Source organism: Phallusia mammillata, chromosome 3 (assembly GCF_965637545.1).
Source record: "Phallusia mammillata chromosome 3, kaPhaMamm4.hap1.1, whole genome shotgun sequence".
NCBI lineage: Eukaryota > Metazoa > Chordata > Ascidiacea > Phlebobranchia > Ascidiidae > Phallusia > Phallusia mammillata.
Genome location: NC_137254.1, coordinates 16,693,326 through 16,708,561, shown reverse-complemented (window position 1 = coordinate 16,708,561; position 15,236 = coordinate 16,693,326). Strand labels below are relative to the sequence as shown.

Below are 15,236 nucleotides of genomic sequence, written 5' to 3'. Positions count from 1 at the left end.
GCAATAATCTTTTGGTAATCCGAGAACATTTAAAACTTGTTGTTCCTTTTCTCATTTGCAGGCTCGTCATTTTCAGGGGGGGCGCGAGCTCTTACCTATACTACTTTATTTTAAAATGTCCCTTTTAGCCTTCTGTGTGATTGTTCTACCCAGGGAGTCGAACCGGAACTGAACCCGAACCCGCGAACCGTTTTGAGCGGTTAATTTCATTAAACCGAACCCGAACCGCTAATTACGATTTTCTAAAAACCCGAACCGGAGTTGAACCCCATATTTTGTTTGGCGTTGAACCCGAACCGGAACCGAACCTGTAAAAAATGCGGTCTGTTTTATATTTTGCGATTTTTTTTCAAAACAGCGCACTGATGAATACACGAGATAACACTTATAGGGCGTGTCAAAAGTAACAGCGCACGGGCAAAATCCTTTTAGAGTTTGATAAGGCCAGGTAGATGATAGATATAATTAAATTAAAACGAATAAAAATTTGAACCGGTTTAAAAACCGCAAACCGGTTCGGACCGGATAATTTGCCCAAACCGGAACAAAACCCGAACCCGAAAATATACATTTTTAAAAACCTGAACCGAACCCGAACCCTTAAAAACAAATCGAGGTGAACCCGAACCGAACCTGAACCCGTATGACAAGCGGTTCGACTCCCTGGTTCTACCATGCTGTCTCAGTCAACCGCTTAATGTATGATGTCATAATGCAGTATACATAACAAACGTGTTTACTTCAATTTTTATAGTTGGCAGCAGTTATGCTAAATCATTCAGTGAAAAAACAATTTAATGCATTTTCGTGGAAGTGGCAGTGTAGTGTATGTAAGGCGATCGAGAGCAGGCTCATTCTTGAGAATTAGGTTACTTTTTCTTATGTTACAGTTCCAACATAGCTAAAAATTAACTTGCAAATCATAAAGCATAACATAGTTAAAATGGCAGCGAAAAAAAGAAAGTATGTAGACGACTACATTCAATTTGGTTTTGTACCGATGCAAAAAGGTGACACAGAAGTCCCACAGTGTTCTATTTGTTACAAGACGTTTAGCAACGATGCAATGCGCCCCTCGCGCTTAAAACGACATTTGTCAACAGCACATCCTACCTTAGTCAACAAACCTAAAGCATTCTTTGAAATGAAAAGCCGCTCATTGAAGAAGGTTAAGTTGGACATGGGTGGGACGTTTCAGCAAAGATCTTCGAATGTTGTCAGGGCATCTTACGAGATTGCCATGTTGGTTGCAAAGAATAAGAAGAACCATAGCATTGGGGAGTCTCTTTTAAAACCTAGCATGCTCGTGGCAGCAGAACTAGTACTGGGCAAGGATAAAGCAGATGCACTTTCTCAAATTTCACTATCAAATGACACCATCAAGGGGAGAATCGATGAAATGTCCCAGAATATCAAAGATCAACTCCTTGTAAAAATAAAAGAGTCTCCTTTCTTTGCTATACAATGTGATGAAACTACAGATATTGGAAACTGTGCTCAGCTTCTGATGTATGCTCGTTTCATGTCAGGTAACACGATAAATGAGGAAATGCTATTCTGCCACTCATCAAAAAGTCGTGCAACATCGGCAGATATTTTTAATGTTGTGTCAAACTTTTTTGAGGATAACCAACTATCGTGGAAATCACTGGTAGGAGCGTGCACGGATGGAGCTCCATCCATGCTTGGTCTGCGATCTGGTTTTATTCAAAGAGTAAAAGAAAAAAATCCATCTGTAGTAGGCACACATTGCGTACTTCATCGTGAAGCCTTAGCCTCCTGAATTCACGGAGGTCCTGACCATAGCTATTGAAATCGTTAACTATATAAAGGCGGGATCGCTTAACAGTCGTCTTTTCAAGCTTATGTGTGAGGATATGCAATCTGATCATGAAGTCTTGTTGTTTCACACAAATATTCGATGGTTGTCTAAGGGAAATATGCTACAACGGCTCCATGAATTACAAGAGGAAGTGATAATATTTCTAGACTCGAGAAAGGAGGTTTTATTGGACAAGTTTCGATCTCAAAGCTTTCAACAATCGCTGGCTTATCTCGTGGACATATTTCATTCGTTAAATGCCCTCAACCTTCAACTTCAAGGAAAAAATATCAATATCATTATGCATCATGACATCATTCGGTCTTTTATGTCCAAACTCAGGGCCGGATTAACACCATCAGAGGCCCTAAGCACTAAAACCATTTGGTGCCCCTTGCATCATTTTTAAATCGAAATATAAACAAAAAAACGCACGAAACAAAATTATTCATCGAGATTTCGATTTTAACAAAATATACACCAAGGGTAATAGTATTTATTTCTGTGTGCTTAGATTTTACATACAGTTAAACATTTTTCCTGCTTTTCTTCGTTGAAACTCTTTGATTAAATCCTCATAACTAACCATACGTAAGACATCTTCTTCTATTCATAATAGGGATAGAGCATTCAACCTGCCTTGTTGCATAGCTACCAGCTTTTGACAGCACTGAGAATACTTTTAGTGTTATTAGATGAAGTGCCATCGCATGGCACATCGGTTAGAAAAGAAAACCTCCGTATTTGTGACCAAGTCAGATGACGTAGATGGTTTTGACCTGGAATAGGTACATTATCATGTTGTGGAACTTGTGTGAAGAAATCAGTTAGCTCTGCAGTTTGAGAGCTAATTCCAAAGCATTATCTTCTTTCCATTTTGACAGTTATGTTTTTTTTGCTCCACTTAACGGCACCCATTTCATCATGAGGTTAGGTACACATATTTTCAGAATAATTAAGTTGTAAAAAACTACATTTGTTTCAGAATGCCAGAAATACTCCAAAACTCAAACAAAAACGCCTAATTTTGCTGCCTTTCCCAGTCTCAACACTGTTGCCCAATTGTAAAACATACTAGAAAACTAAATTAGCGTCGTGTTTAATTTACGTTTGCCACATACGCGAACATGTTTTCAAACAACATGCTATATTAATGCTCTTGAGTGTTTTAGGTTTTGACAAACAGAACAACTCAACGTTGTTACGTCATATAGCACGCAATCAATCTCTATTGTAAGTTATTTCATTTCAATTTCTCGCTTTATAAACAGAACTTATTCATTTTCATTACATTTTGAATATAGTTGTATTTTTTGTTAGATTTAATAATTTACCTAGAAACCATTTCTGTGGTGCCCCTCCTTTACTTGATGCCCTAAGCACGTGCTTATATTGCTTATTGGTTAATCCAGCACTGTCCAAACTTGACCTTTGGAAGCATCGAATTGAAGAAGGAAATCCAGCTGGCTTTAGTACCCTTGATTCTGCTCTCACAAATGGGAACTTTGGGTGTGATTTGAAGATACAAATAAAAACTCACCTAAAAGCGGAATTTATTAAATATTTTCCGGATATAGACGAGAAACGAGAATCCTGGAAGTTTGTAAGAAGCCCATTTCAGTGCGAAGTGGCAGATATTTTTGCCGATGCACAAGAGGAGTTTCTCGAGTTAAAATTCGATTCCACAGCCAAGGACAACTTCAAAGTGTTGGACCTTGAGGCGTTCTGGGCCAAATACCTCCCTGTTTACCCTCGCATTTCAACTCAGGCCCTGTGTGTTCTAGTTATGTTTGGATCGACATATTTATGTGAAGCTGCATTTTCTGCACTGGTTGCCATCAAGTCAAAGTACAGAAACAAGCTGGAAGTTGAAGGCGACTTACGATGTGCACTGTCGGGTATAAAACCTCGCATTAACGAGTTAGTTGCCATCAAACAGTGTCAAGTGTCCCACTGATTCGTGAGCAATAAATGAAATGCAATTTCAACACTGTTGTTATTATTGATTTGTCAGTGTAAAGGAGGGGGCGTGAAGTGGTCAGCCATCCCTCAAGGGGGGCGCCGCACCAAAAAGGTTAAGAACCGCTGTGGTAGATTCTGTCACATTAAAGCATTTCTTGAACAAATCAAAAAATATAAACATGGGCAGCTAGCACGTGAGAATATAGTTTGTTTTCGATTCTGCAGACCTGAATACATCTAATCACAGAAACACAAAATGATGTAGCATAAATAAGTAAGCAAGGACATTTGCTGACTAGTACTCAGCGTTCCAATGAGAGCGAACAAAATACAGAAATTTTAAATCTGTTATGCATGACAATTTCCGGAGAGCACATGTAAATAAAAGACTAAAACGCCATACCAGATAAAAAAACAAACAAATCATACCACATAACCAAAAGAAAAAAATACGACTGATGTGCTGGTATAAAATCTTTGAATACTGCTTTAAACACATACAAATCTTGGTTAACAATTTACTGCTAGCATAAAAGTCTTTTTAATGGTACCAATGTCAGCAATATGTACATGAATTTTAAGCGTTATAGCAACCATTCTGCAAATCTTGGAAACCATGAACAAACTCCACAGTTATGCCGAGGAGGCAAGCTCTGACTTTCTGTGAAACACTTCAACTGGTGAAGTTTGGCAGGAAAAGCATCTAATCGTTAAGATTTTAAAAAAAGGTTACTGTTAGTCAGCCCTCTACAAGTTAAAACAATATACCTTACCATCAAAATAACACATTTCAGCAAGGGAAATCCTGCAAAACTTCTCAAAATTCCATTCAAACAATGGGGATGAGTAAAAAAACACTAGTCTTCTATTATCATTTTAAAAATTTCGTAAGACCATTCAATACTATCCAGTGGTGGAAGCTGACCTTTAAATACATTGAGTACACAAACATACATAACACTGGTTATTACTTTTACCCCAAAGAGTTACAAAAATATTTCCTGTTGAACAGTTGCAAAAATATGATTTATTACAAACTAACACCCTTAATTACTAGGGTGTTTTATTTTAGTATTACATTTAAAAAAAATGTTGAATTAAAAAACAATCCTAAAACGCTGATAAACAACTAAAATCAACAAACTGACTTTCTCATCACAAAATGTAGAAAGCAAAATATGAAAGTGAAAGGTTTCTTTTATGTGATTTACGATTGGGATTAGGAGGCCCGTGTCTTTTGTCTAAATTATCCTGCAGAGTCATGTAAAAGTCACCGCCGATAACGTGATTTGAGTTATCTTCGTCTTACGACTTTGGGTGAGTGCAGATCTTTTTTTGTGAGCAGGATTGCCACACCTTTACTGCGGGTAGAGCCATGTACCCAATCTATTTAGTTACCCCCATTCTATTTCAACTGAAGAGTGCGTTTCCTTGAGAAAAACGACATAAAATAAGAAAGTGAAAAACAGCTTTCGTTTGTTATGATTTCCAATACCCTCCCCCATTGAATTAGGCATTACTTTAACATTTACAGCGTTTTTTCCCAACAGCTTTTCCATATCTTGCAGTGCTGGGTTTTGACAAAATATATGTATGGACCACAATTTTTCTGTTTGATATAAAAAATGAACTTGACTGTTTTAAGGTCTTTTTGCTGGGCGATGGATGATATTATATTGCGTGGTTGGTGTTAACACAACTTTTTCCTATCCTTTTCCATTGTAAACGCCGCAATCTTACTGGTCGCGTTCATCTTAATAAAAATCGCAGCGTGCAGTCTCTGCTTAGTAGTCTCTGGTTATACTATCTCCTTGGGACTTGTTGGTTGTGCAATTGTTGTCCCTTTCACGCGCCCGCTATTCCAGTCACCAAAAAAAGGAGAAATGCATTAAAGAATTTTTGATGTTGAGTCGTCGTATGGCATTTCTTTATTCTAACTTTATTTCCTTTTTATTTCGAATGAATCAACATGTGGCCTTTTCAAATGTTCACCACGTTGAAATGTTTTTTCACAAACTTCACATCGATGGGGTTTCTCATTTGTGTGCGTCAACATGTGTCTTTACAAACTTCCAATGAGATCAAATCTGTTTCCACACACATTGCATTGATGGCGTTTCTCTTTGGTGTGAGTCAACATGTGTTTTGTCAAATAACTTCCGTGCCTAAATCGTTTGTTACAAATGTCACACTCACATTGATGTTTTTTCTCGTTGGTGTGAGTCAACATGTGCCGTTTCCAAGTTCCCCGGCGACTAAATAATTTCTCACAAACTACACACCGATGAGATATGTAATTGGTGCCAGTAAGCCCGAATCCTTCTGCGACGTCAGGTTTTACGGTACAATTACGAATTTCTTCCTCTGAAGTCCATTCGTATTTAAAACCAATTTCGTACAATCCACCGTTGGTTAGGTACTTTGAAAGAACGCTGCGGAAAAATCCAAAAGGATTGCTTTGTAGAATCTGGAAATTGTAGATCTGTAAGCTCGAAGATCGAATTCTGCAATCTCATCGTAAGTTATTTTTACCTATAAAAGAAATATCGTGAAATACATCTTTATTTAGTGACTAATTAAGCAAAAATTGATTAAGGTCTGGAGCGTCGCATTGATAGCTGTGGCTTGACAGGAGGAAAGGTCACATTTAAAATAAATCGCACCGCTACGAATTCACGCGTAAGTACAGCTTTGTAACTTTCTAGTAAGTCCACTTGTTGTAGGCAGTTAATGTGCACTAGGGCTAAATCTTTTCACACACACATATCTCTGAAGTTTGTTATTAGTGTGACTTAACATGCAGTCTAGCTTTATAAAATAAGGCGGTATTTTCTCGCCAACCCAAATGAAATTGATCACCGTTTAGCCAAGTACGCTGTCTAAGTGCACACATATAACTGCCACTTAAGCCTTGACATTTATGCTGCTGTTGAAAATGAAATAATATGTGCCTTAACGAATTTGGACGTTGTTGCTTCTTTGCGCACTACAGTCCATATCCAAGCTCTATCTATTTAATGGTGTGACTGTCGAACCAGCATATTAAACACTATATATGACTGCACTGACCTTTTGCCTACAGCCTTGTCGACCAGGAATAAAGAGTTTATAACGTTGTTTAGAAGACTGCCTCTCCAGAAGAGTTAGTGTGTAGTCTCAAACTGATCAGTTGAGTGCAAGATACCTGATAATAAAAGATAAATTTGGACAGCTGGTATCTTGACCGTGCTCAGTCAGACAAGCAGCGTGCTAGTGTTAAAACAAATTCAGGCAAAATCGCCCCACTCCAACCTCCTGTTATTGTGAAGTTAAAAAAAAAGTTACGCAATCTGATACCCAATTAACAACAGTCTAAACCAGAGTGTAGTTCTCAGACCTTTTAAGCACGCGGCGCATCAAACAATGTTAATTTTCAACTTCATGGCGGTGAGTAAAGATGCTTTTCTTTGCCAATAACAAAAACGAGCTTTGAAATGTTGTCATGCACACAGGTATTTGGTGATCATCCTAAAACACCATGATTTGTTTGTACTTTTAAACAGGGAATATTTCGCGGCACACGGTTTGAGTATCACTAGGCAGAACAATAGTCGACCAAAAACAACCAGAACGTTGAAGGTTTATTAAAGGATAGACAAACACGAGAACAAATGAAGTATGAGGTGGGTAGTGTCGGTGAAACGGACCGACCCTTAGTGCCTGTTTAAGCGCCTCGGTTGCGTTAGCAAACTCGAACATACAGCCAACTGACAATGTGTTATTTTAAATCGGGGCAAAAATCAAAAACAAACATGAACAGTTTGTAAAGACATAACAACACATATTTTATTTCTTGGGATGTATAAGAAAATACGTAGCTGACAGTATTTCTGGCAAAAATCGTTTACTCAAGGAACAGTGAGAAGGTTCTCTGTGTCAATCCTATTCATTGTATGTCTTTTTAATGTTTTACTAATTATTTACAAACATCACTTTAATGAGAATTCAAAACTAATATTTACACAGTTTTTCTTTAGTGTGGTGAGATATTTTAGTATTGCGCGTCGACATGCGTCTTTTTAAAACTCCTCTACAACTGTGTAGATCAACGTTTGTCCTTTCAGAACTCCACTTCGAGGAAAGTTTTTTGCACAAACATCGCATGGTTTCTCATCAGTGTGTGTCAACATGTGTCTTTCCAAATCTCCACCTTGGGCAAATCTAAAACAGAGATGACGCTTCTCTTTGGTGTGTATTAACATATGTCTTTTCAAATTTCCACTTTGGGTAAATCTTTTTTCACAAACACTCCATCGATGAGGTTTTTCATTAGTGTGTACCAATATGTGTTTTTTTAAAGTTTCTCCATGTCGAAATCTTTTTTCACAAACATTACAACGATGAGGTTTTTCGTTGCTGTGTGTCTTCATGTGGCTTTTCAAAAGTCTTCCTTCGCGAAATACTTTTTCACAAACAGTACAACCATGAGGTTTTTCGTTGGTGTGTGTCATGATATGTACCTTTAAATAACTACCTTGACGAAATCTTTTTTCACAAACATCACACTGATAAGGTTTTTCGTTAGTGTGTGTCAACATGTGTCTTTTCAAATCTCCACCTCGGGCAAATCCTTTTTTACAAATAAGACATAGATGAGGTTTCTCTTCGGTGTGTGTCAACATATGTATTTTCAAACTTCCACTTTGGGTGAATCTTTTTTCACAAACAGCGCATCGATGAGGTTTTTCATTGGTGTGTACCGACATGTGCTTTTTCAAAGTTTCTCTATGGCGAAATTTTTTTTCACAAACATCACATCGGTAAGGTTTTTCGTTAGTATGTGTCAACATGTGTCTTTTTAAATTTGCGCCCAATGCAAATTTTTTTTCACAAACATCACATCAGTAAGGTTTTTCGTTAGTATGTGTCATCATGTGTCTTTTTAAATTTGCACCCAATGCAAATCTTTTTTCACAAATATGACATTGATGGGGTTTATCGTTAGTATGTGTCAACATGTGTCTTTTCTCACAAACATCATGAGTTTTGTTTACAATATATGGAGTTGACTTCTTTGTTTCCAAATAGGCATCTTCATTAAACTTCTTTTCACAAACATCGCTCTTTGATATATTGTCCCAAGTGTTGGCGCGAATGTGGTTTTGAGAAAATTCGCATTGGTAATCACTTTCTGTTTTGCTAGTTTGTAGTTGGTTGGCAGATTCTTGAAACGCTGGTTGCTGAGAGTCCGAATCCAGGGTTTTCATCTTTTTATATCAGTTAAACAACTAAATATTGAAAATCTATGTTTAAAACAAGTCAACAGTTAACATTTTTGACAATGACCAGCCGTTGGTTGAACGATTCTCTTATTGGATGCTAGACACCTAAGCAGATCCAGATGGCAATATTTTAACAATCTAGATGAGATGCTGTCGCACAGAAAAAATCAACTACGTTTTTCGGTGAGTGCGACGAACTAACACTAGCGGAACAGTTAAATATTCGGCAACCTGCCAAACAGCAGCAATATTGTATAGCCTTTTCTAAAACAAAAGCAGAGTTGCGTGCAGCAGGCTAGAAAAATAGCTTCCTGTACGAATACATACTGTTTTCGCGCAATATGCGCCACATTTATTCTGACCCAGGAACTTGGCCGAACGGTCTGGCGCGCCTGACCCATATACAGACATAAAAAACCCTGATCGGGATTCGTCCCCGGGAGAGTCCTGGGTTCGAACCCCGTGAAAAAAATATGACCTTGGCCGGCCACATCGGCGGGAGTTCCTCTCACGCACTGGTGTATATACCGCGATTTTGGTAAAATACGTCATTTTTTGATTGGACAGGAAGGAGAAAGCTAACCAGCGTCAGGTGGATCTAGGCTCGAAAATTGACAAAGTGTTAAGGAGAAGCGCTAGGATGTGGAAGTAGCAGACCTTTGAAGGACTCACTTAAATGGACAACGCACTATAGATCGTTTGGACCAAGAAAGGCGTTGATTCTTAGAAAAAAAAACGAGGTGAGTTGGAGCAGCATGGTTGGCCAACGCTAAATCCTACGACCATTTCTCGCCAATATCCTATTCGTGCCCATTCCTGGGCGGGCCTGTTTAGCGATCAACCATCCCGCTAATGTAGTAGGCCCTTTGAAGCACCTAATCTTTTGTGTGAGACAGCATGGTAGGTTTTTGAAGGCCTGATAGTTTTAAAACGTCTGTTCTAACATTCATGTGGCTGTCGTGCGAGTGGAAAAGCCAAACTTCAGGAAACCTCTCTTGTGATAATAAGCGCATTACACCAACACTGTAGAAGCTGAAAACCCTAGCGTTTTGTTATACTATATTAGGTTTACACCAGCAAATGTAATATGCACTGCAATCAACTGCTGATCTTATTTCCCTCCATGTTTAAACGTCATGGCTCGTAAAAATGCTGCTAATACTTCTGACCACTAAAAAAGCAATCTTAGCTGTAAAAGAAAGTCAAGTGCAGAAACAAAAAAACATTACTTTAGCTTCACAGTTCTTTTTTTTAGACAGACCTGTAAGGCTGGGTGTTAAAAATGTTACGTTATCTGTTTTGTCGCAAAGCAAAAAGAGTTATCAACTAATTAGTAAAAAGAAAGATCAATCACATAACGATGAAAGCCAACATCCTCTCTACGTTCTACTCTTCACTTGTCAGTGGTTGATACTGATGTTTTAAAACGTTCTGAAACAATAGGATGCACAACTAATATACAATCATGCTGATGGTAAGGAATTGTGTCAGTGAAGTACTAATACTATAAGCACCTTTTCAGTTTAACATGACTCAGTTCATCAATACGCTTTTGAATACAGGAAGTGGTAGATAAATGTCAGGATTTTTCTACACTGCAGATTAATAACGCGCTCTTGGTAGTTAATGGACTTAGCAGTTATCCTAGATTTAATTCCGCATTTAAGAACAGCGCTTGCATATTTCAATGTACAAGTTCATTAGATCGACCATGTTGCAACTAAACAATGCCATGTCTGTTTCGGGTACATTATTTATTTCAAGCTAGGATGTATGTAGAAAATTCGTCAAATTAAATCGTCTTAACTTTTTAAACGTGGTGCGATGTATGAAAATCTCAAAGCGAACCTAAAGGAAGAAAGGCGCAGTCAAACCAAGTAGTGTGTACCATTCTATTTTCTTGGCGACAAAATGTAAAAAATTATTAACACCTCATCAGTTTTCTTGCACCCCACTCTTCAAACATAAAAGATAGCAACAAGGAAAGAAACTCGTGGAGGCTAAAAGTCATGTGTTGTTTTTGCACCTGACTTTTGACCAGCAATCGCGTTCAACAAAAAAATGAAGGGAATGAGGCCATCAGTTGATTGCGGTAATAGACTAAAATACATTACACATTACTCTTAAAAGACACAACAAAAATTTTGTTGCGCATCAGATGTAGTAAATGTAACCAAACATGCAGACCCCGAAACCTATGTTCAAGTTGTTTGGCACGTGGCAGAATATTATTTACATATGCATTTTTTTAACATTCGGAGGTAAATTCTGCTGAGATAAAGTGTTAATTAAAATATGGAAAAATACGATTGAAACTCTAACCATTTGTGTCCAAGCGCTGCGATAAAAATTTATTTATCTGCAAACATACAACAACATCCTTGCAGAGAGTCGACGAAACGGTTTGTAAATTTCACCTCACATGTCCTCTGATGAATCACACTGGAGAGAAATCCCATCGAAAAATGTTCGTAAAAAGGGTTTATTCAAGATGGACATTTGAAACGGCACACTTTGACTCACGCTGGAGAGAAGCCATATGAATGTGATGTTTGTAAAAAAAACAATTAGTTAGGTTGGGAATTTGAGCAAACACATTTTCACTCACTCTACAGAAAAACCTGATCGATTTCTGTCAAGTTGGAGATTTAAAAACACACATGTTAATTTACACTGGAGAAAAACCGCACCGATGTGGTGTGTGTATCGATGACGTTTTCCATTTTTGTGATTGGTGCGTTGTATGTTTCGTGATTGAATGTTTTTCCTTCTTCGCGTGGTTTACAACCGAACTCATTAACTTTATTAATATTTTTCACTCGCTGCAACATCATCTAGATCAGTATTTCTTAACCTTTTTAGTGCTCGTACCCTTTGAGCGTTTATAAAATTTTCTCGTACCCCCTGTCTACAATGGCTAACGGAAGTAAACAAAATTGTAACAATATAAATTGAACTCAGTGTATTTATAAGTTATGCGTTGAAAGCATGCATCAAAACAGTCTTGTAAGTTCAACAACATTTACAGCACACCAACAATCAGTCAATTCAAATCAGCCGAAGACAAATAACAAAGTAACTTGCTTCGCATTCTTCACAAATATACCTAATAGCGTATACGTAGTAATTCTTTTCTTATTATTGAAATCTCCTTTCAAGTAAAACGACCGCGACGATTCAGGGTCATTAAAATCAGATGAAGAAAATTCAGTGTGAAAAACCACTAAATCTGTCGCTATGTTTTATTTGTTTTATCAAAACAAATGCATTTCGCTATAAAAAGCATCATCAGTGTCTAAAAACAAAATAAAAAGCGGGATAAAAGCAAAAAATACAAAAAACGCACACACCCAGACCAACCACAAAAAGCCTATCCTCTGTCTTACAGGACTGCAAATGCAGACCGGCAGGTATGGCGCTGATTAAAACCACGAAAAAAGGCGAGGAAAAGATAAGGGCGCAAAACGAAAAAACAAACACGATTGTAGCAACAAAGCGATTGCAGTCAACGAACCACAGGAAGGACCATAGCTTGAACATTTATTGTGGCGCCCGTTAAAATTAGCCATTTGTTTTCACAAACGTCCAAATTTTCAGTCCGAGGTTCCTCTACAAAAACCACATTATAGCATTGTGCAATACCTAACTTTTTTTGGAAAAGTCGGAAATGCTTATTGTGGTAGTGCTGAAGAAGGGCCGCGCGGTCACCCCCTACACTTATGTCGGACGTCCGCCAAACAGCTCGATGTGAATTCCATCGGGTCGAAAACTTATTTTTAGTGGAATAAGTCTTTGTTGTGACCGCAAGTCAGTCACCGGAAAAACCATTGATTTGGATTTGCCGTGGTGACCGCACAGGGCGCATTTGCCACAAGGATAAGATCCTGTTTTATGATCTGCTGTTTCGTGCGCTAATATTTTGTAACGCATCAAGGCAGCGCCGATGGTGAAGGGTCGCTTGTAGACTACACACGCTGATGGCTTCAACTGCCTTTCCCGGTCAGTCAGTCGTAGAATGTTGGTGAAGGAGGTCGCCCAAACAATTCTTTTTTCGCTCCGGTGTCTGGAAGTTGGGGGGGGCAAAACGTTCCTTCCATTTGGCTGCTGCAGTAAGTATGGCGGAATACACTTTAAATGGAAAACTGGAGCGTCGACATTTTGCCTCAAGGTCGCAGAGGCTGGACCTATATCGGTCATGCATTTCATTAAGTCGGCGGAGACGAATGCACTCCCCAAACACGATGCCTCTAAAAATCCAAGGTGGATGGTGGGACGTGCCGTTGAGGAATAATCTCCCTTTTGCCGTAGGTTTTACATAGTTGGTGGTGTAAAAACCACCCCGCGAGGTTTTGTCTATGATGTGCAGTACATCAAGAAACTTCAGCCGAGCGCCATCTTTGTTAGTGGAGATGCAGCGGAAGGTTATTTCGAGGTGGTTTCGTGCAAACCTATCCCTTAAGGCGCGTTCCACAGCCAACGTGCGGGTCTTTCCATACGACAGCCAAACTATGTCGTCAATATATCGGCGAAATAGTTCTGTTTCACCCACAGCACGCACTTCTTGTTTGATGATGTAATGGGCTGTAATATTTGCCACTGAAACCGAGGGGTTGTCTCCTGTGACAATTCCTTCTGCCTGCTGAAAAAATGCTTGTTGGTACTGAGTTATTACATTTTTTAGGCAGTACATCACCAGCTGCATCAGCGATTGGCAAGCGTTTGCAGATAGTGTTGATTGTGTAGCCGTAGCGTCCAGCAAAGCCTCTGCGACAGTATCGCGGCGCAGATTTGCGTACATTTTTGTGACGTCTGCTGTAACCAGAAAAAGAGGTCGATTAGGGCGCATTTGTGAATCATGCGCCGTTTTCCAGTGGTCCAATTGCATGAGATAGTCTCGGGTGTCACGGCAATATTCATCCACGAAAGACCGACAGTATGCCACACTAATGGGCTGGAGTACAAGTTCCAGAAATGCCGTTATTCGTGATGTCGTGATGTTTCCAGCGGACTGAAGTAGTCTGATTGGGATGTCGGCGGCGTCGATGGATGGAAGCAAGACCGGTTGTACTTTGTGCGTCTTGAATAACGGGTAGGCATATGCTGTGTTGTTGTTGCAAAATACTTTCGACAAACAACCGTGTGTGTGGTGATAGCGGTTGTTTTGAAATTTTATCCCTACCGTAGCGTAGAGAAGCTTTTCAGTTATTGCACCTTCAGCGTGGAGCGCCATCATGTACTTGTCACACATTTTACGGACTTTATCCAGGTGTTGCACAACTGATGATGCTTTTTATAGCGAAATGCATTTGTTTTGATAAAACATAGCGACAGATTTAGTGGTTTTTCACACTGAATTTTCTTTATCTGATTTTAATGACCCTGAATCGTCGCGGTCGTTTTACTTGAAAGGAGATTTCAATAATAAGAAAAGAATTACTACGTTACGACCAGATGTTTGGAATCCCATCACCAAGTAAAACCAGCATAAACAGCTGCAAAAGGATATATTTGGAAGCAAAACTTCGTTTTCTTAGAAGATGCAACAGCATGCACATTTTGCTCCCCTCCAACCACAGAAAAGGAATTGATTTCGACCTATTGCTAATACAGCAATTTCGCAAGTTGAAAATGCAAATACGTAAAATGGAGAATGATTTAGCCAACATCCACAGACAAGCCCACTTCTCCAAATATGCACATAATCTGAAAAATCACAAAAGGGCTATTGCAAGAAACTTTATCCGGAAAGTCAACTGGCTCTACGAAAAGCAACGTCCACAGCGAGCGTGTGTTCCCCTCTACTTTCCTGGAAGTTCCAGTAGGCACAAAAAGAACAGACGCGACACCCAAAGGTACAGAAAAAGAAAAGCTTACAAAATAAGAGAAAACATTGTACAACAGGCCTCACAAGTCATTCTTAATAAATCGGCGTTTAACCTGGACGACAATGAAAAAATTCTTCTGATGAAAGGTCCAAATTTCGTCGCGACGCCAAATTGGGCAACAGCAGTAGAAACGAACGAATGGCTGAACACTCAAGCACATATCAGAAGAGTGGAATGGGCACACGTGTTTGAAAATAGCGAAGCAGAGTATGTTGCATTACCACGTAAGCTGACAGTCCCACGACACTCGAGACCAGACAAGAGCCAGCTAGATGATGTCACCATTGCGTACGTAGAAGGTGTCAT

At 39.0% G+C, this 15,236-nt stretch overlaps 2 protein-coding genes and 2 pseudogenes across 2 annotated transcripts; 2 read left to right on the top strand and 2 right to left on the bottom strand.

Annotated features, from left to right (window-relative positions):
* The first annotated feature begins 943 nt into the window (after nt 1–943).
* On the top strand, nt 944–1,783 carry LOC145219713 (protein FAM200C-like). The gene has a single exon (XM_080087036.1). It carries the CDS (start codon nt 944–946, stop codon nt 1,781–1,783), a length of 840 nt encoding a protein of 279 aa, XP_079943162.1.
* A 963-nt stretch (nt 1,784–2,746) lies between these two features.
* On the top strand, nt 2,747–3,779 carry LOC145219712 (zinc finger BED domain-containing protein 5-like). Its single transcript, XM_080087034.1, has 2 exons — nt 2,747–2,751; nt 3,143–3,779. The coding sequence occupies exons 1-2, from the start codon at nt 2,747–2,749 to the stop codon at nt 3,777–3,779; spliced, it is 642 nt and encodes a 213-aa protein (XP_079943160.1).
* Nucleotides 3,780–7,389: 3,610 nt separating this feature from the next.
* Nucleotides 7,390–12,205, bottom strand: LOC145218363 (uncharacterized; annotated as a pseudogene).
* A 68-nt stretch (nt 12,206–12,273) lies between these two features.
* Nucleotides 12,274–15,236, bottom strand: LOC145219711 (uncharacterized; annotated as a pseudogene).